This window comes from Nyctibius grandis, chromosome 4 (genome assembly GCF_013368605.1).
Source record: "Nyctibius grandis isolate bNycGra1 chromosome 4, bNycGra1.pri, whole genome shotgun sequence".
In the NCBI taxonomy this organism is placed as follows: Eukaryota; Metazoa; Chordata; class Aves; order Nyctibiiformes; family Nyctibiidae; genus Nyctibius; species Nyctibius grandis.
This window is the reverse complement of record NC_090661.1, coordinates 59,550,642-59,574,557: the sequence shown is the minus strand read 5'-3', so window position 1 is coordinate 59,574,557 and position 23,916 is coordinate 59,550,642. Positions and strand designations below refer to the sequence as shown.

The following is a 23,916-nucleotide window of genomic DNA, read 5'->3' as shown; positions in this document are numbered from 1 at the left end:
TTTCATCCTGACCTAAAAACTGCATGAAATCGGATGGCTGTGTTAAAAACTCTCTCATGATAAATCGTCGTTTTCCTATAAAACACTGCTTTACCTAAAAATTCCCAACCAGCCCTCGTCCCAGGTAGCGTGGCAGGAGAGGGTGACGCCATGAAATCATGCATCTTTCTTGTCACTTGGGCAAGAGCCCTCCCCTGCCAGCCCCAGGGGCAGGAAGGAGGTTTGTTACCATTCTGCCCAGTACACAAACGCCAGCCGTAACTGGATAAATGCTTTTCACTGGAAAAAGGCCAGCGATGTTTAACACCTTTGCTACCTTGCACTTTTTTAGGCTCAGGGAGAGAGATGGGGGCAGCCAGCACGGGGGCTAAGGAGGGGATGAGGGGCAGCCTGGACCGGGGCAGGGGGGATAACGGATTCCTGGGCACATGGAGGCCATTCAGCAAGCGTTGGGCTCCAGCGGGCCCCTGGGCGGAAGGACTTTGATCTGACTCCAGCCTTTTCCCACCGAGGCATCACTTTTGAATGCGTTCCTGCTCTCAGCCTTGCTGTGCACGGCAGACAAAGGCGAGGGGAGCGGGGCAGGGGCGGGGGGGCTGTTTACCCTCATCAGGAATGGTCGAGTGGCCCCAGTCAATAGACCCTGTTTTTCATTAACCTAATCATTATTTTTTTCTTGCTGCCAATTAAATTTTTCCTGTCAGTACTCAAAAGGGCATCGTTTGCATCATGAGATTTTTTTTTAATAGGGGCTCCCTGAACATGGTGAGGGTATTTGCAGAATGGAAATTAAAGTTCAATTTCTGGATGTGGAGGAAGAGGATTTTTGAGTTTTAATTGTCATGCAGCTTGGATTCCTGACGGTTGAGGATGGCATTGGAAAGGCTGATTTCCATTGTGTGGAGTGGATAATTATGCAGCCCTCTCCCGGACTCTGTGTGTCTGTTGTCCAGAACAATCGTCCCAAGCAAAAGGGAGGAGCAGATATACAACCTGAAATGCATTTTCAGAGCCTGCAAAAGTTTCAACTTCCTATTTGCAAAGAAAGACTTTTGCAAATATTTAAGATCTTTGTATTTACTCTTTTAACAAAAAAACCACACTATCAATTTATCTGGTAATCTGCCTTTCCTCCCACATGTTGATTAGGAAGTAGTTTTGTAAACTCCAGAGAGCCCTTCTGCAGCTGGACTGGTTTGTGCTATGAGTTTCTAAGCAGGATTCCTTTGAAGGCAGTGGGAATTTCTGCATAAAACCGACCGGCCCATTTTTATGTACAATGTCAAATATAAGATTTATAGCCATCTGAAACTTGGCAGTGCTTCTTACCTAGGAGGTAATGTTAATCTGTCCAGGAGAAAATGTTGAAGGATTCGAACAAACCTAAAATTTCAAAGCAAATCTCACTCACAACTGTTCTGTTTCACAGGGCTTTGGATTAACCTGATGTTTTCCCCACAGGCTTTTGAACCATTGGTGGTTAGAAGTTTGCCACAAAAATGGAAAAACTTCAGCAAAGGTCTTGTCAAATATGGTGAAGCTTTTGCAACTGCAGCAACCTCCCCAAATCTTTCAAGGGTGGGATTAAATCTGCATGTGTTTGGGTGGGTTCGGATCTGGGGGCAAATGTCTTGCGCAACTTTGGTCAGTGTGGTGAGTTCAAAGAGAAAAATACCGGTTGTGGGTACTCACTGTTTCTCCTTGCTGCGAGGTGGAGTGGCAATAGTGCAAAATGGAAACCAGGGAGCAAATTCTGGGATACACTTGCACTCATTTCAGTGGATTTGCAAGAGATAACTAACAGGGCAGTTGGGTGTGCAAACATTTCAGATCAGCCTGTTTTCCAGAGCTTTCTGGCTGTGATGGAGTAACAAAGGGCTCTGAACACAACTTGACTTTCATTTGCAACTCTTTTTGGTTTTCGTAGTACAAACTCAAGAGTCTTTGGGCTTCTGTTAGCTACCTTCCTATCTTGAAATACCATATGGTTGTTTTGGGGAAGGTAGCAGCTTATTACGGGGGTTTCTGGACTATTAAAATAGCTTAGGACTACCTGGCCTCCATTCCCCACATACTCAGTTTTCAAATTAGCACCTTTGTACTTTCTCTTGTGCTGCCCTAAGACTCGTAGACTTGGACATGGCTGTCTCCATAGCCTTCTCCAGCCCCTTCCTCTGTCACGGTACCTACGAGCCTTGACCGCAGTAGGACTGTCAGTGCTGCTGAGGCTGCTTCCTAACCCTCATGGTTTCCTGGCATTCCCCAGCTTGACTGCGTTCGCTGAGCTCCTCTTTTTTAAGCTCTTCTGACTAGAAACCATATGTTGTTACTATAGTCATACCAAGCCTCTTGCATGTTGGCCTTCTGTGATTTAGGACTGTGAATTTCTGTGGAAAAGCTGGAAATGATAACTCTTAAAGATAAGAACTCCCTTTTTTGAGGAGGTACTAACTCTAGAAATCCCTGGCTGTATTTTAAAACAGCCAGCTGTTACCAATATAACCTTTTTATTGCAAACATCCCATTAGTGTTGGAGGGCCCTACCCCAGCACTCGTTCTTCTCCACACGCTCTTGCCGGCTCTGCTTTCTTTTTTGCCAGCCACCATGCAGTTAGGTGAGACTTTCTGCAGGTGATGGAAAACCAAAATGCATGGATGGTTTCAAATTACTGAATCTGACATGGCAATCAAAGGCTGTTTAGTGATCTCATTTTTGCCTTCAAATACTTGTGGTGCTTGCTTTCTGGAATTTAAGTGAAATAGCCACAGATTTTCTTATGTGATATTTGTACAGGGTAGGCATGGAAAACAGAACTGATGGGCTCTTCGGGTCACCTAACCCATCCCTTTGCCCCAAGGCAGACTCAGCTCTACCTAAACTACCCCTGACAGATGTTTGTCTAACCTGCTTGCGAAAGCCGTCATCAATGGCAATTCCACCACTTCCCAAGGCAATCTCTTCTAGCCCTTAAATATCCCTGTTGTTAGAGAGCTTGCTTGTCCTGTTGTGGACATGGAGAACAATTTATTCACTTCATCTTTTTTTTAAAAATAATTTACATATTTGAATCCGTTACTATATCTATGTTTCGTCTTTTCTTCTCCAGGCTAAACAATCTGGGTTCCTGCAAGCTCTCCTGCTAGATTATGCTTTCCACACTCCGATCCTTCTTATTTCTCTCCTGAATTCCTTCCAACTAGTCTGCATGAGTCTTGAAGCGTGATGCCTAAAACTGGACACAGATCCCTATTCAAGATCTTTAGTAGCACTGATGAAGGAGGATTATTTCCCCTGTTTACATACAGGGCTCTTGTTTCTGCATCATGATGTGATCCCACATACTGCTTTTGCCCCAGTGTGACACTGATTCATGCCCAGTTTACAAATTGCAATAGCCCCCACGATCCTTTTTCACAGAACTGCTGTGTACGAGGAATTGAAGGATGCTGCCACAAAAGTTTAGGTCGACCTCGGCAGAGGCTTTGAGCATGGAATGCTGGCAATGGGATGGGCTTAGCCTTTGGTCGCTGTTGTAGAGGCGGGGACAGCGGCTACCACAGTAGTAGCCAAAGTCAGGTGGGAAGGGTTGGGTTTTGGAGGTGGAAGGGAGGAATTAAATGACTGGATTGATACAGGTGGAAATGAGTGCAGCCTGTCCCCTTGGTTTCAGGGGTTTTCGCCTGGGACTGTACCTTCTTGGTGACTTCTAGAGGCTGCAGTGTTTGTCGAGGTGCCCCTAAAAGGAGGGCACGGAGCAAAGCAGGCTCCTCTTTCTGAAGCATCCACACCATCCCAAATGTTTTGAGTCGTTTGTAGCCGGCGGAAAGCCACTAATCGGCTTCGGGGCTTTTTTTGACCAGGTCACGTGATCGTGCTACCAAGATTAAAGCAGCACGAGGAAGGAAAAGAGGCTTAAACAGCTGAGGGTGCCTGGCAGGTCATTTTAACCTTTTCATAATCATTAAAGCTGCAGAATCCCATTAGTGGTGAGTGACTTGCAGCTCCGCTCGCCGAACAAGCACTGGTGACACAACTTTCCGTTCACCTCCACCTTCCCCTGAGGGATAGTCTGGCACAAGGGGCTCGTAGGGTCCAAACTTCAAGGGGAGGGTCTGGCCATTCCCTCCTGTGCATCAACGAGTCCATCGCACCAATGAGAAGCAATCCATCGATCTATCAAAAGTGGAGGATTTATGTCTCTGTATCTAAAATTAGACTCTCATGGAAGGTCCTGCTCAGGCCATACTGTGGTAGATCAGTCCTTGCCCATCTGTGACAATAGTAGAGAGGTACAGGATAAGGAAGATTATGATGATCTAATTCACTGCTTTGGCACTGGTCAACAGGCTATGGCTTTACTCTGCTGGGATTGTCGACAGTGGAAGATCCAGCACGGCTGCAGTGCATCTCTGACATGGGAAGCAAAGCTTTTTGGATGGAGCTATGTTCACTAAGGCATGGGGCAGTCAGAGAGCCTCCAGTTTGTCGATGTTACTCGTCTTTTCCTCTCTTGCAAGTTTTCATGAGTGCAGCATCACATCCAGTAATCAGTCTGATCTTCCCCTGTCCTTCCTGCAGCTCCTGTATCTTTTGTTATCTCCCTTCATATCAACTAGTAAGCACTGATAGAGAAATACTGGTACTACAGTGTCTGGAAGGGAGGATTACTCTGACCCACCTGCAATTTGAACGTTGTCCTGCTTTCTCTGGAATTGTCCTTTCTGCGTTCAGGTGGTTCTTCACTGAGTACATCTACGTGGTGGGACAGCAAATGGCTTCTTAAGGAGGCCAAGGAAAACCTGAATTCTGCCTTCTGTCACTGAGCTGTGGTGGGTGTTGCAGGTATTGCAGCACCTGGAATTGATCCAGAGAGTACCTGCTCCCTTGGACAGTGCAGGCTTTCGTGTGCACGGAGCAAGAGCACTGCAGCAGATGGAAATCAGCTTTGCTCTGTTACACATCCACCAGTCAAGACACTCTGGCTCTGTGTGTCTTGGACATTAATATTTCTATCACTGTGTTTGCTTATTGCATCTAATTACAGTCTGTCCACTCTTGCTTGAAAGCTCAGTCTGAGGCTGAACCAGAAAAAAACTCACACTAATTGTTCTCAGAGTGATGCCCACAGTCAGGTGTTAAAACACAACTTGTAAAACAAACGCAGTCTTTTCCTTGGTTGTTTACTTTCCAAAACTCTGGGGGATAGAAGGAAAGATTTCCCCAGGAAACCTGGGCAAACAGTAGTGAGTAATAATCAGGGCTGAGCCAGTCTGTCATGCGGGCAGCATCTGAGTGGCCTGGTAAAGGTGCCACCCTCTGCAAGCAAGTTTACGAGGAGAGCTGTGGAAAGCCCTGGAGAGCCACAGCAGCACTACCTGTCCTTGCCCACTCCCAGCAGCAGAAGAGCAACTATGGGGTTGTCCCCCTCAGGAGAAGGGAAGTGTGGTGTCAGACTACAAGATTGGGAGGTGTTTTACCACCTTCCCGTTAAGCAGGTTTTACGGCTTGAGTGGGTTAGACATTCTCCAATGCAAGCCATCTCCAGTGGTTCCTGCTGTGCTATGCCGTGATAGAAGGATGGCTCCTGCGAAGATTGTAACGTAAACGTCGCCCAAGCAAGGAAGGAGGAACTGGTGGCCACTTTCTTATGGGACGAGACAGCTCTCTCACGACTGCGCTGTGGTACATGGGCACACACATGGACACACTCCCCCTTCCCTATCAGCCACCTCCTAATGAAATCCCGATAAGATATCACGAGCTCTTGAGCTCCTGTTGACAGTTGTCGCGGGCAGATGTTTTGCTGCGTGCGGAGATGATGTCACGGCTGGAAGTCGCAGTAGTGAGCTGTAAAAGCCGAAGTCAGGAGAGACCTTATCAGGCTGTTACAGACTGACTTGAGGCTGCTAAGCTCCCAGACAGGCGTAATGAACTGGAACTGAGTCGGGAACGTGCGGTCTTGAAAAACTTCAGAGCTCGTAGTTACAGGCTTGCTATGAAATGTTAATTAAATAGCTGCTGTGGCATATGTCCCATCCTGCCGGAGCAGCGCCTTCCAGCAGCACAGCCGTGTCACCAGTGCATAACCACCGGCTTGTGGGAGTTAAAAAAATGTGTATTAGTCTGAGACTAGATTTCTGTGGTTTTGTGATTGGACTGAGAGTGCACTTCTCTGTTGTTTTGACTAGTATTTGAATACTTATTCCATACCAGAGCCATCACCTGCACCTTAAAAATGAGGCCTGATCCTGCCAGTCTTTTCAGACAGATGTTGTCATGGGTGGCTTTGGATGCTCCATATGGGCTTTTTATTTATTTAGCATAGTCTAAGGCAGTGTCCATTCAGTAGAAGTGTGCTGTAGCACCCCAGCTATGGAAATAATCAAGATTTAGCCTTAGTTCTATTTCTGTTAAATGCCCTCCTGCCACCTCTTTAACGCAGCTTGACAGTGTGGAGCAAGATGCTCTCCTAGGCAGCTTGGGGTGAGTGAGGTGGTGGGGTGAGAGATGGAGCATGCTGGTATAGTTTGCTTGCTGAATATCTTGCAAAGCTACAAAAGGCTGGAAGCTTCTGTCTGCCATAGACCTTGTTGTTGCATATTCTCTTACCACGTCCCAAGGGAGACCCCAAGTTGCACCCAGGCTCCTACTGGAGAGGTGTGGGGATTGGGGTTAGCAGACCATGGTATTTTGGACCTGGCAGAAGAGAAGCAGGGTTTAGGTCATTGAGGTGGTTCATCTCACTGCTGGAATACTTCATTTGGCTTTTACCTGCCTTTTGTCTGCAGACCTGCCCTCCCATCCTCTCACATGCTTTCACAGCTGTGTTTAGTGATATTTTCAGCATGGACTAGCTGGGTTGGAGCCTGGCTACCAGGCTAGAGAGCTGCCTTTGTTTACTGGGGACAAGGGCTAACGTGGGGATGGGGGCCAAGTCCCTCGGACACCAGCAGCATCCTCCAGGTGCTGGAAGAAGTGGCTTCTCCCTGAGTCCGGATGAGAGTCACTGCAGAGCTGAGTGTGCCAAGGCGAACCAAGGAGCATGCCCCAAAAGCTCTGGGGGTGCCGCAGCAGAGGGCAGCACCTGCAAAGCTAAAGTCACTCAGTGGTGGCTTCGTGGTGGCCCTGCTAACATTTGAACCACCTGCCGAGTTAAACCTGACGTGAAAACTTGCTTCATGCACCAGTCCGAAACAGAGCATTGGGACTGGAGTTTGCTGGTGAGAACAGAAAGATGCGGACTGCCTAGGAAGAAGCAAGGATGGTGGGTTGTCCACGTCTCTCAGTAATTTCCTTTAATGACTGTATATAAAGCGAGGTGAGCTTCATCTCCTTCCCAGCTGCTCTGAAAGAGTCCTGTTGCCTTAATAAATCAACTTTTTTACAAGGTGTAACCACTGGCCCATTTTTCAGCCTGCTTGTCCGTGTCAAGAAGCAAAACCAGCAGAGCAATACAAATATGAAATATGGTGCTGAAGAGCAGAGGTGTGATAACAAAACTGCTGACAAACAGTGAAACGTTTTATTGAGCACAGGTGAAGGTCTTTTTATGGGATGATCTTTGATGGAAGGGGAGGAAGCGAAAATGTCAGCATCCCATCACACGAAGGAGAAGGCGGCAGCTGGCTGCAAGGTGCAAATCTGGCAGAGCATCACTCCTCCCTGCATCTTTCCTCCTTGGGTTTGGATTTGGGAGAATCCCTTTAGGGTCGCTGCTTTTTATGAGGGGAGGAAGAGCCTTGTTTGCAGGACATTGACAGAATATAGCTGCACTTTACTTTGTTAAATCATACTTAGTAAATGTAGCTCCCCTCTTTGTAGCAGACATAGAAAAGACAAATAACCCCCAGTGAGGTATCGTGGAAGAGGACTAAGGCACTTCTGTTGGCTCAAGTCTGCTCGTGCCGGGTTGTTCTGTATTGCCCAGGCTGGGTGTAGGCACTGTCCTGCTGTGAATGAGTCCCGTCGGAGGGCTCTCCACAGCTTCCTCGTCTCACAGACACCTGCAGTAACCTTTTCTTGCATCTCAGCTGTGAATTGCCCTGAGTAAAGGTGTTGCATTTTTTTTTCTTACATTAAGTGCTAAGGCATCATTATGAAAAGGTCCTAAATAAAAGTGTCTTGATCCCAATCACGTAGCTACCACGCAAACCTCTGCTCTGCATACTCGTGGTTTGGAGAACTGGCATACAAGGAAATAAAAACATTTCTTTTGCTACTGTCAAAATAAATGTATGATTTGTTGTGTTTACCCCCCTGACAGATTCCTCTGAAATCTCAGATGAGGATCAGAAAGGCTCCAGTGTCTCCAGGTGTCTTTTAAAATGACACTGTTCTGTGCTGTGCAGGCTGAGAGATTGTTTTGGTTGTTATAACAGTTTCTAATTTATGTTTTAAAAAAGCTTCAGGAGCCAGGCTATTCCCTGCTCTCTCAGAGGCCATTGAGTTAAAACAAGGTACGGTGATTTGTCTTGCCTCAATTTAGCTGTAATGAGTATTAAGCATTTTATCTGTGTGGAGAAAAGTTACTCGGCTAGATTACATGCAAGTTGAATTACACCCTGTTCCAGATGGAGTATATGTTTTAAGACAGTAAATCTTGAGGAAGGTGGATAATAACAGTAATGCACCTTTCTGGGCTGGAATGCGACTCTTCTGCCTCTCATGGAGGTAATATGCGGAGCTACATCCAATTAGTTTTTCAAAGGCTTTGTAAAGAAACAGGACTTCAGGTTTTACGGCTCTGTGAACAATTTAGCTTGGAGCGTTTACATTGTACAAGTGAGAGATGGCTGATGGTGATTCTGGTTTTCATCCGTTGTTGCTGTTGTGGGTAGCAGCCTGGCAGGGCACAACGCCATCTCTCTCCCCAACTTCCTCTTTTGTACCAAGTGTGATGGGAGGGTGTTGGGTGGGAGGTGAGATGTTTTGATGGGAAATTCCTTCCTTCTGGTGTCATCTGGTCCACTAAGGCACCCGTTGCTCATGCAGCTGATGCTCGTGGCCCCAGGGAGTAACTGGAGAAGGACATTGGCCGTGCTGGCATCCCAAGCAGCACCAAGTGCCAGAGCATTCTCCCAAAAAGCTTACCCTTGACCACATGGCCTTACCCACCATCTTTGTCTGCTTCCCTGATACTGTACTTCCCCTTCACTGTGCCATACTTCTACAGAGCCAGCCAGCATGGTTGTCCAGCCAGGGTAGGACGAGGTGTTGGTTCACCGGTGAAGCACCAGCAGGCGTGGGTGGACTCGAAGTTAGTGCCATGAGGTGGTGGCCCAGGCAGGCGTACCAGGGGTACGCCCAGCACCCATGTCTGGGAGCCACTCGTTCCACCGAGGAAAGGGCCATTTGGGCTGGTGAAGGTGGAGCATTCCTCACGGCTGATGGCAGGCTTTGACACGGTGATAGGGGCCATTCACTTAATTTCTAATGAAGGGGGTAGGGGGGTTTGAGCCATCAGCCATCCAGCTCTACCACCTCTTGTGGGTGGGTCAGCGAGGCCATCCTTGCTCCATGGCTCTGGGGGAGGAAGGGGAGGAGGGAAACTCACTGATAAGAGAAAGGTCAGAGGCAGAAGAATGTTGGGAATGTGTTTCTTGATCTAACGTGGGAGAGACCCAGCCTGGGGTTCCACTGCTCAGCCCGGCAGTGTTACTGCCTGCTGTTGTGAGAGTTATGTGATTTTTTAAACCTAAGATCAAGATGCAAATGGCTCATCTGGCACCTACCTCAACACAGGCAGGTCCAGAAGATGGAGACGGTTCATCTCTGAGGACACAGTGAGGGTGGTGATGGCTCTGAGCACTGTTTCTCAGCCTTTGCCTGAGATGGAGCATATTCTACTCACAAAACAGCTCATTTGCTTTTTTTCTTCTTTTCTCCGTGTATTTTATGTTGCTGTAGAGTGTTTTCTGGCTGAGGTCAGACGTCAAACATAGTTTGGAGTTGAGCAGTGGCATCTGAAGAATTCTAGCAGATCAAGGCTGGAGGTAGCTGTGGTGTGCATTGGCTCCTGGGGATGTAGGGGTTGCGTTCCCAAGGAGTACCCTCTTTTTTGCAAGGGGTATGAAACCAGTGAGGAAATAATTCTCTCTCCATTTCCTTTTCTTTGGCAGCCATGCTCAAGTTTTTCCATCAACCAGCCAGTCCTTGTAGTATCCAGAGCCTGAACACAACAGCTTCTGTGTCACATTCAACCGCTTGACCTTAATTTCCTGTAGCTGTTAGCAGTGCTGGAAGCCACCACAAACACATATTGAAGAGGTTGCTCATGAGGTTCAGGTTATCAGCCTCCACCTTGGGTAACTTCCCCCTGTGCTTGAACACAGAGCTGCTGGAAAGGACCTCTTGTGGTTTCTCTGCCCTTCATGGGCACGGGACTGGGAAAAAGGGCTTGTCTGCATCAGAAGAAGTTCCCATAAGCTTTTTTTTTGGTTGCTGCTCTTTGCACATGATGTGGTGTGGTGGTCCACAATATAAACACTTGGTAGTGATAAGAGAGTGCCAAAGCAGGGGGTGTACTGCATATAGCAAGCTCACTGCTGCTTGGGAAACAGGCTTGGACTGCTAATGGGCAGCAGGCTTAGTCAATATCTGTGGTTCTTGTGGAGCCTGTGTCTGTTACCGGCATCACACTGAGATCTTCTTTAGCATTATCTAGCATTTTTACACTTGTTTATGCAAGTGTTGCTGTCTGTGCAATTTATGCACGCAGGGACTGTGCTTGGTCCAGAGACATATCGCTGATTCCCGAGCAGGCATGGATTGAACCTCTCCTTTGACACCACTTTGAATCCTTCCTTGAAGCTGCTTTGAATGCTCCGATATTCTGAGATAAAAATCAGGACCTGCTGTATCAGGATCACTGCATTCATTGTGTAGAGGCACTCAGCTTTGCTGCTGCCCTGGCAGCACACAGTACGGGTGAAGCTGGAGGGTAGGCGGGGAAGGACACCTTATCTGACCAGGTCTACCCATGGAGGCTGTTGTATCCAGCACACAAGTGGAAATGGTGGAGTCTCTGGTCGTCTTTGGACAGCTGGAGGCTGTTCTGGGAACTGTTTAGCCAAATGGGTATTACCAGACTGAATTTAGGGGTAAGTTAACAAAGTGTGGTGGCTTGAGGCACAGAGGAGGTCAGACTAAAGGGTCTGTGGTCCTCCTGGCTTTGTATTTAAGAATCTCAAACTCCTCTCACCCTGCTGGAGGACAGGTTCATTATTAATTCAGCAAGTTGTTCAAGCTGATGCTGAATTCTTGCTGACTTAAGCACCCATCTTCTGTAGCATTATGTTCACCACCTTTAGATATGCATGACTAAATTCACGACTCTGTTGGCATGAGGCCGTTGTGGGGAAGGTGCTGTGGATTGATCCTATAACCTACTTGGTTTGCCCTCTTTTCCTGGGGACTCCTGGCGACTCCTCGCGTGTTGGGGTTGTTGGGCAGAGATTGTGATCCCTGCAGCTGAAGGTGATGTTGCTGTGAACCTTACCACCACTTGAACTGTTCACTGAACTTACATAGCTTCCTACGGTGTCGTCTTAACCTTTTTCATGAGGACTTGTTTGGATTTCCTGGGTTTGGACAAAGTGCAATGCAAACAAAAAAGTGAGCATGTTTCCTCTGAGAGGGTTTGTGCTTTAGATGGGCACTTGACTCCGATCCGTCCTGCTGTTCCTTTCTGCGCAGTTTGGCACTTGTCTATGGCAGTACTTTTCCAAGCATATTCCAATTTTTCTCTTGAATGGTCAAAGCACTCTCAGTGATTAGCTGGAGCTTGCATGCTGGCTCTTCTGCTGAACTGCCCCCAGAGCGGCCAAGAAACAGCATTCAGGCTTGTGCCGAGTGCGTTCGGCAGCTCCTGGCAAAGGCAAAGATAAGCTGTTTAGCGTGGAGCCAGCCTAAACCTTACACGCGTGCGTGGCCATGTGTTCATGTGCGCAGAGATGTGGCCAGTGGTGCCCACTAACCGTGGTGGGGCCGATCCTGAAAGGTGCTGGCAGTCGGCAGCGTGCACTGACTGGCATCGGTGTGGTTGTGTTAACGCCCGGTTCCTCGCCGATGAGCGCTAGGCAGAAAGCCCCATGGTTGAATGGTGGCTTTTGCAGTCGTGCCGTAGTAAATGAAGTGACGTAAAATACAATCCCATTTTGCATTTGTGCAGAAAGTGCTCGAGTTTTTTCATATGTTTAAGCTGCAAAACTCTCTCCCTCTTTTCCTCCTGCCTTAATAACTCACAGCCTCTGCTACCAAAATTACAAGTGGAGGAAAAATTTTGCAAATGTCCAGATGGATGGAAGGAACTATTGCAAACTGCTAAACTATAATGAAAATGGAGAAAAGGTTTTCCCAGGTTCCTTTATTTTCTTCCCTGTGAAATTTGCAAATATGTTGCTTCCAAGCACATTTCAAAACAAAAACCAGATGTTTTGGAGAGCAGTAAGCCACCCACAGAGCTCTCCAGCAAGTTATCTTCTACGCCAGGTCACCCTATCTGGTGTTGCTGTCTTACTGCAATGGTAAACTGGCCATTACATTCCTTCAGGTCGAATATTACCATTTTATGTGAGGTTATTCTGTATTTTATTGTCCCACTATTTTTTCTGTTTAGTGTCATTTGCTTCCACTAGAAAAAACAGATGTCCTGGGTGGGCACTTGCTGTGTACGTCAGGCTGTGTGCGTGCAGCAGCTCTGTGGCCTTGCTGTATACACTTCTTCCCCTTTTTACAGCACTGGGAGTTGTGGTGGTGACCTCCTTGCAAAGCTGTGCCAGCAGCTTGTTTTTGTGAGTTTTCAGTTGGTTTTGAAAGATAAAGGTGCGTGTGTGGAGGGGTTGTTTATTTGAACCTAAAAGGAAACACTTGCTCTGTTGTTGAGTATTTTGGTGCATTTTAGAAGGATGAGAATGGCTTTCAACGCTCAGAAATTACTTTTTAAAAATTATGAAACACAATATTTCAATTTAACACCATCCCCCCCACACCTGGTGGCACTGGTATGAATTCACTGAATCCGTATCTATTGCTGAATTGCAGCCTTTTACTAAAGAAGGTTTTGGCAGAATCCTCTCCTCACCCTTTACCCTTGGGTGTTTAGTCATTAGCTCTTTCCCAAACTTGCCTTCCACGGGGTGGGTAAACTTATTGCTGTCTGACTGTATTTGCCTGTAAAACAAGAAGCTTAAGTATATTTTTTCTCTTTTCCTAAAGATTCGTCTTCCAACTATATCAGGCAACTTGAAACAAAAGTGAAACTGCTGGAGGATGACAACAAGCTGCTTTCCCAGGTAGGTTTTTTGTTGCCTAATAGATACTAATGTGGCTTGGTTCTCCTCTTCCCATGTAGTTGTGTCTGTCTGTCCACTTGAATGCACAAGGGCTCTCGGTGGACGTCCTACCAGGGGAAGAGTGTAATGGTGTTTTCGTATCAACCCCCCACTGATAGAATTTGGTCTCCTTTTGTTAAGAAAAAAAAAAGAGGGAAAAAAAGTAAACCCTCTCTTAGTGTCCGTGTGTGTTTTGGAGATGCATTAACGCCTCCCTGCAGAACACCTTGATCCACTGCTGCTCCTGGAGATGCTGTGAGGGTCTGGCGCTGCCTGTGCCCTTGCTGTAGGATTTTGTCTTGCTTACCCATTTACATTGACTTTTATCTTGTTGAAAGAGGAGGCTGTAGTCAAAGGAGAGCCTTGGGAATGGTTTTGTGCAGTGCTGGCTCCCAGCTTTTATTTGAGATCTTGCTTAAAACTGAACAGCCCTCTCTCAACTGGCACTTTTTGCTTGCATCTGACCTTCAAAGTCTCCTCCATGTGCCACTGGGCTTTTGATCACTCCTGGTGCTTACCTTTCTGTGTGTAGCAGTATCAAGCAGCGGGAAGAAAACTGTCGTTCTGTCTGGTATGTCCCCTGGATCCCCTGTAAAACACAGCCCTTGGTGTAAATAGGGGCAGCTTTGCTGAATTCAGTGAAACACTGTCTATTTAAACCATCAGAAAAGTTACCCTTTTTCTCTTGTTCTTTGCATCCTTTCACTGTTGTATGTTCTACCTCCCTGGCATTTTAAAGGTTTTTTTCTGTACTTCGCTTCTTACTTCAAGCACTGAGTTTCACAGTCATTTTGTTCCAGATTCTTTCCAATTATAAGGACTGCAAATAAAATATATTTTCAAAAAAATACCTTTTTCCCAGTTTATGTTGAACTGTTCTTTGTGTTTCACGAAGTCTGAAAATAGACTGCTCCAGGATCACACGTTTCTAAAACATTGCTGTAAAAAAAAAAAGAACAGGCTCTATGCTTACTGAAATGCCAACAAAATAATTTTATCATCAAACCTTATTTTTACTGAAATACACATTTGACCTGACTCTGAGCTTTTTTTAAAGATTACCCCAAGTGTCCAGTGTACTCATTGGCATTGCTAGCCATGAAACAAAACTCACAGGTCACTGAAGGGTTAAAACCCCAAAAGGGTGCTCAACTCAACAGCTGCTGAGTAGCTTCATGTATTAATCAATTGCTAATTTAATTTTAACTCCCTCTGTCTTTCTCCCAACCCGTGAGTGAGCTGGTGGCGGTCAAAACCTCGAGACTATTTAATTGGAGCTATTGATAAGCAGATGGGCTGTGCGTGGGCAGTTGGGATGCACGTGGATTCGGGGACAGGCTCGATGTGCCCTTGGCCCAGCTTCGTCCTGCCACAGCCGAGCACATTACTCTGTCGAATCTGCCTTATGAGGTCAAAAAAAAGTGGTTGGTAATTAGTGTATGGTAAATTAGTAGGGGCTGAATAGCTGCCTGGGCCTATCGCATTGGGAGGATGAAGCCCAGTTAGTCTTGGGGTGCATGAGCCTGAAGCAGCCCCACGCGTCAGCCCTTCACCTTTGTGCTGTCCTGGGTGGGAAGGCTGTGCCTTGTCCTCCACGTGCACAACTGTCCTCGGGTGTCCTCACCTTTCAGGCTGTGTCGCTGCAAACTTTTGAATCCAGGAGGGAGGGAAATGATCTTAACAATATCTTTGTGCTCTGGAAAAGGCCAGCCGCCTCCCGACAGCAGTAGTCACCGATGCCAGCCTGGCTGTGATGTTCTGTGCAGCCCCTGTGCGATGTCTTATTGGCCCTCCAAAAAGACCAGAATCCAACCTATTTTAGATCATGCTCAGGAAATACCTCTTCTTATCACAACCAGGGAGACAGCTCTCCTAGGGAAACAGGAAAAGTGTCAAAACTACTACGGTCTGGGTGAACTCCCTGGGAATACCGAGCTGCATCACCTCCGAATCTGTCATGCTACAAACCTAGATCTGGATTTTTTCTCTTTGAATGAGAAAGATGAGGAAAATCTGTATAGACACGAACTCACATGCATATGTACATGTTGCTTCCAGCACTTTCCTGGAAAAGTATAATCCACTTACTCTATTCTTTCTTGCTTCACCTGATTGGAAAGTGCTGTTACTATGCGGATCTCGGGATAAGACTCCTCAAAAAGGATCCTGGCAAACTTTCTCCTGTTTTTAGAGTTGCCAGGTGATCCTGGCCATTTGAACTCTGCAACGCCAAACTGGCTTGTCAACACTAAAGTCACATTTTAACTCGGCTTGGCTTTCTCCCTGGGAGTATTGACATTGCAATAATACTTCAGCCTGGTGTCAAGAAGTTCTATCACCAACGTGCTGAGGAGTGATGAAACCTGACGTCCTAAGTAACAAACAGTGCCTGTACATTAAGGGACTAACAAATCAGTGGTGGTTATGGAAGTCTTCCTGGCTTCTCTCCAAGTGCTAAACACAGAGCTGAAATAGTGCTTCACCCAGAGAAACCGGAGAAGGCCAGTGCTGCAAATGATATTGCAGGCTTTACAGGAGGATTTATATCACAGTGGCCGGTGACACAATGCCCCTTTGCTAGCTGGTGCATCCTGGGTGACATTTGTTGCTTTATCTTCTTCGGTATCTGGGGTGTGAAGCTATGTGGAGAGGTGGTGTCTTTGTACCACCCTCAGGCATGGAATTAAGTGCTGGGGTCCCCATCCTGTGCTTTTTCTCCTGTTTCCTGACATCTTCTTTCTCCATAAGCACTTTGAAAGAAAATCTCAGTGGGAGAGGTGAGAGCTCTCCATCCCACACCGAGGCGGGTGCTCTGCACTCTGTGTTACCTGCAGTGCAGACGTGCTGGGATTCACACTTCTCTCTTTCTGGTGACTCATTTGAACAGATTAACGAAGAGAGCTCTTCTTCCCCTTGGGAGATCAAGAAGTACCACCTCACAAGCCACGCTTTGCAGTGGGAGGAAAGTAAATGGAGAAGTGGATGTTAGTTGTGATAGCTGTATGTGTGTTTTTTTTTGTTTTGACTTCTTTTGCTTTCTAGGGAAGGAAATGTGTATTTCTAGTTGGGAAATGAGCTGCTTCTGACATTGCTAACCCATCAGTAATCATTGCTCTTCCCATTCTCCTTTCTCTGAGGAGAAACAACTCCAGTTTTATATCTTTCTTTGACTCAGGTTTACATTGTAATGTTTTCCTGGCATGGCCATGTTAACTAGAAAGTCATACTCTTGGATGGCATTGCTGTGCTGGCAAAATCCCTGGCAGCAATTCTGACACAGCTTTTATGCCCTGGTTTATATTGGTTGGGGAGATGCTGTAGCAAATGCCACTATCAGAAAAGACCCCTCGATGCCTGCTCGCTGGTGCTGGTAGGCGTCTGTGGTGTAACCAGAGTGGCAAAGACCCTACAGAGCAGGTGGGGACCTCACTGTCCTGGGGTTGACATTGTGAGCCTTTCTCATAAGTGTAGCTGGTTTCTGGAAGTTTTAATCGATGCTTAAAGGAGATGAACGTAAGCTCTGAGGAATGTTGGGTGTTGGCTTTGGAGAGCTTCACAGGCGTCGCTTTTATAGTCTCAAATTCTCTAGGGAAGAAGTGCACTAAGTTCTGCTGTGTGCATGCAGTTAATCTGTGCAACATCATGTGGGAAAAGTCCTGTTTTTCCTCTGTGTCATTGTGGGGAGTGCCCAGGAGAGCTGGTGTTAACCGCTCTTTCACGGTCTCTGATTGACTAGATGAGGGTACTTTCCATATTATTAAGATATAACCCCTGAGATGGGAGATCATATTTGCTTTCAGTTCCTCTGAGCTGAAAATATCCAAGCAGAAAATAGACCCCGTAAGCCACCTCACACTGCCCCTTAAAATAAAAATGAATTTTTAATTACACCCTTTCCCCTCAAGATTAGAGAAACCCGTGTTTATGAGCTTTGGGAGCGCTGAAGGTCAATTCTGGTTAGTTTTATAACTAATGCATACATTTCAGAGATAATAACAGTGACAAACTTCTGGCCATTCTTTCCCATTATTTTGCATTGTCAGCTCATTCTGTACAATGGCAAGGATTGGGCACTTTTAACTAAAACTGAAGTTTATAGGCTTTGTGAACTCATCACCCTGTTGTCTCTCCTCATAACGAAATCCTGTGCACCATGGGCTGGCTGTCGGGACTTCTTTTGGTTTATAGTCTCTGCTGAGCTGTATCTGGCTTTTCCCTTCAGAACAGGAATGCCAGAGGCATTTTCATACTCAGAGATGCCCAGGGCCCGTTGCACACTTTTGTTTCAAAAAGCTCAGCTTTGAACAGAGCAGATGTGTTGGGCAGGCAAGACTCTGAGTAACTGGACGTTTGACAATGAGGTCCTAGTCCATCTTTCAGGGAAAATTTCAGGTCCCCTGGTGCTGAGCAGAAATACCAAAAAATTCTTCTCTAGGGAGTGGACAACCCTTGGGATTTAAGAGGAACATCAGAGTATTTAATTAAAATCGCTAAATAGACTTCAGTATTACCAGCACTTCACAGCATTTCATTATCTGCCTGCTAGCTGATTGGGATTTCGAGTATCCTTGAAAGATCTTTAGAGCATCCCTGGAAGGTCTTGAAAACTGTGCTTAGTCTTCTTTTTAAGAAACTGCATGCTTAGCCTGAATTAAAAGAAGACTGCAGCTGTACAGATAGTAAAATGATAGTAAATAATGCCTGTAAACACTGCTGTTAAAACAGACCTGAGATTTTTGAGCTAGGAGCTTCCATGGCAAGGGCATCTACAGGCTGCCTCCGTTCTTCTTAGGCAAATGTGAACTTGGCACAAACATGCACTCAGCAGGCAGTTTCTAGCATATTGTTCTGAAAACGAGAGGGAAAAATCTGGACCCCAGGATTGAAGAGAGCCTGAGAATCGTTAGTACTGCAAAGAACAAAGATGTAAATGCTGTTCAGTGGAGAGCTTGATCTCTTCTTGAAGAGCAGAGGACAGAGGAGAAAAAGGAATTGCCCACAATGTGCTGGCTGGCTCCAGGAGAGTCGGAGTGCAATTTCCTCTGTTTTATTATCAGTCGCTTTTGTGCCAAGTCTGCCATTAACAGTTCCTGCTCTTGGAGTTGCCTCTTGGCTCTCAGAGTTGCTATCGGGTCTTAACGTTTGGGCCTCTCCTTGAATTGCAGCTCCGGAGTTTTGTTGCGAGGCCATGGCTTGCGCCAGAAGCGTTGCACATGCTCACCATGAGCGGAACAGAATTACAAACCTGTCTTATTTCCCTGAAGTCTACCTGCTGTTTGTGTGTGAGGAGGATAAGTATAATTGCTTTAAGGTCTCACAAGGGAAATTGGATTTTTTTTGTAATAGAGAGCAACTCAGACATGAAAGCTTTCCAGTGCATTTGATCTTCATTTAAATTCAGAATACTGAAGGGGACATGCCCTAGGTTACTATATTACCGTTTTTGTGCACTGTTTAAATGTTTAGCTGCATATTAATTTTAACTAATCAAAAAGGAGAGGCGTATTTGAGGCCTCATCCAAATATTCCTTTCAAGTCAATGGTGAGACTTTCTACAGGTCTCCATGCATTTTAGAGTACAGCCCACGCAGAACCAGATTTTCATGAGACCTTCTCGTATTAGATCTTTCATAAGACCTTTCATGAGACCACTCTCTAAACTTTGATTTAGGCCTTTAATTGCATTGCACTGCTTACATGCATAAATGCAATAAATATTAACAGAATCCCCCAAATGTGTCTTCCTTAGCTGTGGCAGAGGAAGCTTCAAGAAAACATAGCATGCAGAACCAATCTATGTCCAAGTGTGTTTCATTTCACCTCCTTCTTTTATGAATTAAAATGACAAGACTGATCTGACCAATTTGCTGTCAAATAAGTGGACTTGAGATTTAAGTAAACAATATGTATTTATTGAATAAAATGGGGTTTTCCCCCAAATAAGAGTTTTATAAGAGCAGTTCAAAGATGTCACAGACTTGCATCCAAAATACTTTCAAGCCCTTTAAGACAATGGAGTTCCTTCTGTTGATTTTGGGCATAAGGCTCTTGGGCTGCTACCTGCAAAAATAAATATTCTTTTGGTATTCACCTCCCATTCATGGGTAGGAGCACACTGAAAAAGCAGGATCAATGAAGGAAATGAGCTTTTGCAACTTGTAATGAAAGCTGGATGGTGTACTGTACGTTCTGGGGGTTGTCACTGTGGAATCAAGGGATTTTATGAGAATGTCACCTGGCACATATAAATAAAGAGTTCGCCAGAAACCTAGGAAATATAATTGAAGACGTTCTGCATCCAGAAGTCAAATAACAGATAGACAGAAACATACAATGCTTCTTGAATCTCAGGAATTTGAGACAATCATATAATTTCTTGCAACTTAACTCAAGATCTTTAAAGGACTGGAGCTGAATTTCTGTGTAAGAGTGTGAGCGTGAGAGAGATGCACAGAGGCAAAGTTCTGCCATGCCCCATTTGTTTCTGTTGTGGGTAAGCAAGAACATTGAGTTTAATGAGGCTCAGTTTAACCTCCAGCTGTGAAATGTGGGATTAGTCATATCCTATGCTTAACCAGCTTTGTAATAAGTTCACTGGATTCCACTTTTTTTCTGTATATGAGGACAGGGTCAGGGAAAAAGCTCTTAATTGTAGTTAGAGCAGGCTATGAAGAAGCAGCATTTTGTGTCTTTGTAACATGTAGAGAGGTTCAAAGTACACAGATTCTCAGTGATCCGTCCATCTGAGGACTGAAAAATGTTTCGAGGGAAAACTAAGCAATAGCTGCAAAAGCTTAATAACAGATATTTGCGATAAGTTCAATGCCAAATTCAAGACCAGCTCAAGAAAAATTCAGTGTCTGATACCTGAAAACAACTTGGGGAAGTATGGGAAGGATGTTAATCATTCATTGCTTTTGGAAAAAAAAAAAAAGAGGCTTTCCCCAAAACTATAAGTTTGTGACAAAATTTTCAGTTTTGTTTTGCTTTTCCTGAAGCCAAAAATGCAAGTCTAAATCTTTATAGGAGACTTTTAAAGAATATTCAAACTATCTCATAAAAATTAAGACTGGCTGTAACTGATCCTTCCTGTTCGAGTCCTGGTTCAGCAGAGAGCTTTGAACATCTGAGTGGTCCTCCAGAAGAGAGGGGCTTGACTGTCCATCCTGCCCTGAGTGCTGTTCAAAAGACGAGAGAGAAGGCCAGCAGAGCCCTCGGCCAGCTTGGTCCCAGCATTAGTTACAGCCTGCAAGAGACCTCTTCTGATTTATGAGAAGGGGATTCAGGTCTTTGCCTTCCTCATTCCCAGCTCCCTCGTTTTATGGGATGTGGGGAGTGCCTTGAAGGCAGCCCCAGTGGTGTTGCTTCGGCTGAGCTTTTGGGAAGAGGTGCGGTGGTTCCATTTGGCCTCATTGCCTAGAGTGCAGTTGACAGAAGAAAATGAAAGGTGACTCCAGGGGATGCTCCAGTGAGTTTATTCGTGTGCTTAATACTACATCCACATCTACATCTACTTGTCTGGTGGAAATGGGGCAGCATTCCTTAGCTTCTGCATTGACATCCCTAATGAAGACACTGATTTTGGTAGTAATGAGCCATGGATGAGCTCCATTAGTCTGAGACTCCTAAACTCACTGCATACAATCCACAGACCAGATGTGGGCTACACTGAATGTCAATGGTTATAGCTCCATTTGGCTTTGTTAACTATTGAGCTGCATTTCTATTTGTGTTATAGGCTGTGATGCTTGAATCTCAGCAGTGCCAGCCCATATTCTCTCCTGAGCAAAGCCTGCCAGTTGTGTGATTATAATTATATACTGCAATTTGGTTTGAGCTGATTATCTGAGTCTCCCATGAGTTACAGGGTTGATCTTTCTCTGCTGATCTAAAACAAGAGGAAAGAAATACAGACATTCTTGAATATTAACAGTGTACTGAAGTTCCCTAACTCAGTTTCTACAGAGAATGGAGAGGTTTGAAACTTGCACTGCTTTTATTGCCTGTACCCCACTGAGATACTAATAAAAACATTTTTGCAAGAGTGCTTTTACATGGCAAAATCTGCTAAGCCTCTTACTGACTATCTCCTGCTATTTATTAAGCCTTTCCCAAAATGTTAGCTCCCCTGACAATAGAGAATTCCAGTTGTCACCATTGCAACCAGATGAAATCTGCTGCTTTGCCCCTCCAGCTTGTATGAATGCAGTTCATGACAGGAGGGGAAAGTCAGAGCATAGGCAGAAGTGGGGATGCTCGTTCTGCGTTGTGTTTGCAAATGGCTGAGATCCAGCTGTGGCACAACATCCAAAGGCATCCTTAGAGCTCCCTGTGCTGCTGCTGTACAAGGGCTGTGCCCCTCGTTCGTACCCAAATGGTTGTACCATTTCCAGTTCCACATGAACAACTGAAAATGGCTTCACTGATGAGACTGGCTGAGGCTGTGCTCCTGACCTGCTGGCTGAATACTGGAGAGGGAATTCGGAGAGTAGGTGTCTTGGCAGACCATCATCCTCTAAAGCCTTTTGTCACCAGTCTAAGGAATGATCCTTGGATGCACTGCATGTACAACAGGGATATGAACCACTGTAAAGGAATTTAATCTCTCCTGTTACAGAAAGCTCATACTATTACATGACATGGAAGATGTTAAATAGTTTTAATCTCATCCCTTAATTTTTTTCTTATTTGCAGAGTTCTTTCAAAATCGAATACGTTGATTTTTTTATTACGCTCTCATGTGTGTAATTTTCAGCTTGCCTGATAAATGCTATTGAAGCTAATGGGACTCTTCACATATACTTAGTCAGATATGTGCTTTGCTGAGCTTATTTTTGCTTGAATATGTCTTGTAGTGATAACTGCAATTACTGAACCTTAATTCAATTATTTGCTAGCTTCACACAGTGAAATTGCCCATCCCTCAACATCCTGGTGCATGAGACCCTAAAACACAGATTAATGAGATAAGGAGGAAGTCTTTGTGCAAGGTCATGTGGTAGGGGATGTTCGCTGGGGCACAAGGCTGCCTGAAGGGGCCACTCGTGTGTGGTGCTGAGGTCACGAGAACGTGGGGCCATTGCCCCGGTGCCTGTGTAAGAGGTGTGCAAGGCAGGCGCTTTGCAGCATCCTCCTCACATTGTTTGAGATGTGTTTCTGCTTTGCTTTACCTCAGCAAAATACCACTGCTTTGCTGGACTTACTGAAGATACCTTGGGCCAGGTTGTATTTACAGTGGCGTGTTCTGATAGCACCATTAAACTCTGTGGGTATGGTAAAATATCTGTCACTGTGAATAAGAGTAAGGTGATCAAGCTTAATTGACTGTTTGTGGGGTCACCATGCTCTAAATTGGGATAGTAAGATGCTTGTGCAGGTAATGGGTTCTGCAATACTTCATTCATTAATATGGGAAAAGGGGTTGAAGTTCAAATAATAATATTATCTTGTCAAGTGCTGCATGTAAGACCAGCTTATTTTGGTCATCTGTGGTAAAGACAGAGTTTTTTCCAAGATGATAAAATAACTTTTTCCTGTTAAGTTTCCAAATATTTAATGTTCTTCTGTTCCCTTCTAGCTGGCTGACTGCAACAGCTTGCCACGAAATTTCAGTAAGGTAGAGAGAGCTAATGCATCCGCAAACAGCTTCTTGGATCTGGGGCCTGCCTTTTAATATTGCTGCTGGTTCTTTGGGGCTCTGATTCCTTGTTCTTTCACATGCTAATGTTGGCGATTTCCATTTTTTAATCATCTGAATGTATTAAATATGCCCCTAATTATTTTTTATTTCCCTCCTGTACTTTTGAAAAAGGTGTTGGTTAGTAACATCTGAGTTTTGGCCAACTTCAAATCAAAGCCATTTACCTACCTGAAGATAAGTTGGTACTTTTAGCTAAATTGCTGCAGGAAATAACAGGAAAATATTTTGAGCTAAACCTTCCATTTAATTACCCAGTTGCAAACAATGGGTTGTTTAGTGTCAAAATTGAGGCAGTTTCAATTACTGGAACAATTATGGTTTAGAAAATTGTTGCTGGTAGGTTTCAGAATTTGTATTACAGTGACAGGCAAGTAATTCAGTAATGGGCAGTACAAGAGTCCATAAAGATGAAGGCAGCCTGAGCCAGTGGACTGAAATAAAACCTTCCTCCTTTTTCTCTTCACAAATATATATAATCAAAAGCCAAGGTCTCAGCAGAGTTTTCCATCTAACGTTCAAGATTTATGGGGTGAAACTAGAACATGAAGTAAAAATGACATTTTTTTCATATAGACTTTTTTTCACATAGACTTTTTTTCATATAGAGAATTACCCAAATCCTAAGCCCAAATCCTTATGGGCTTACACCGTCAGGATGGGATGCCCTTGCCCTATTGCTAAGGTCCGGGTTCACCCTCATATTTAAATGACAGCTAAAGGAAATCCCGAGCTTTGTAAAAGGGTGGAGTAGCCACTAAAAAATGGAAATTGCTTGTCTCTCTGAGGGCTGGGTGATGGTGTGGCATATTCGTTTGTCTAAAGAAAATCTTCTGAACTGGTGTCAATAAGGGTATCTTCTATTGCTGATATTGAGTTCGTCACAG

At 45.2% G+C, this 23,916-nt stretch overlaps 1 protein-coding gene across 1 annotated transcript in view; it reads left to right on the top strand.

The window, feature by feature from the left end:
- Nucleotides 1-23,916, top strand: part of CCDC85C (coiled-coil domain containing 85C) — a 112,052-nt gene that overhangs the window by 56,101 nt on the left and 32,035 nt on the right. The window contains exon 2 of the mRNA XM_068398494.1: nucleotides 13,217-13,293. Coding sequence (XP_068254595.1) covers nucleotides 13,217-13,293 — 77 coding nt within the window. The remainder of the gene's footprint in view (nucleotides 1-13,216; nucleotides 13,294-23,916) is intronic.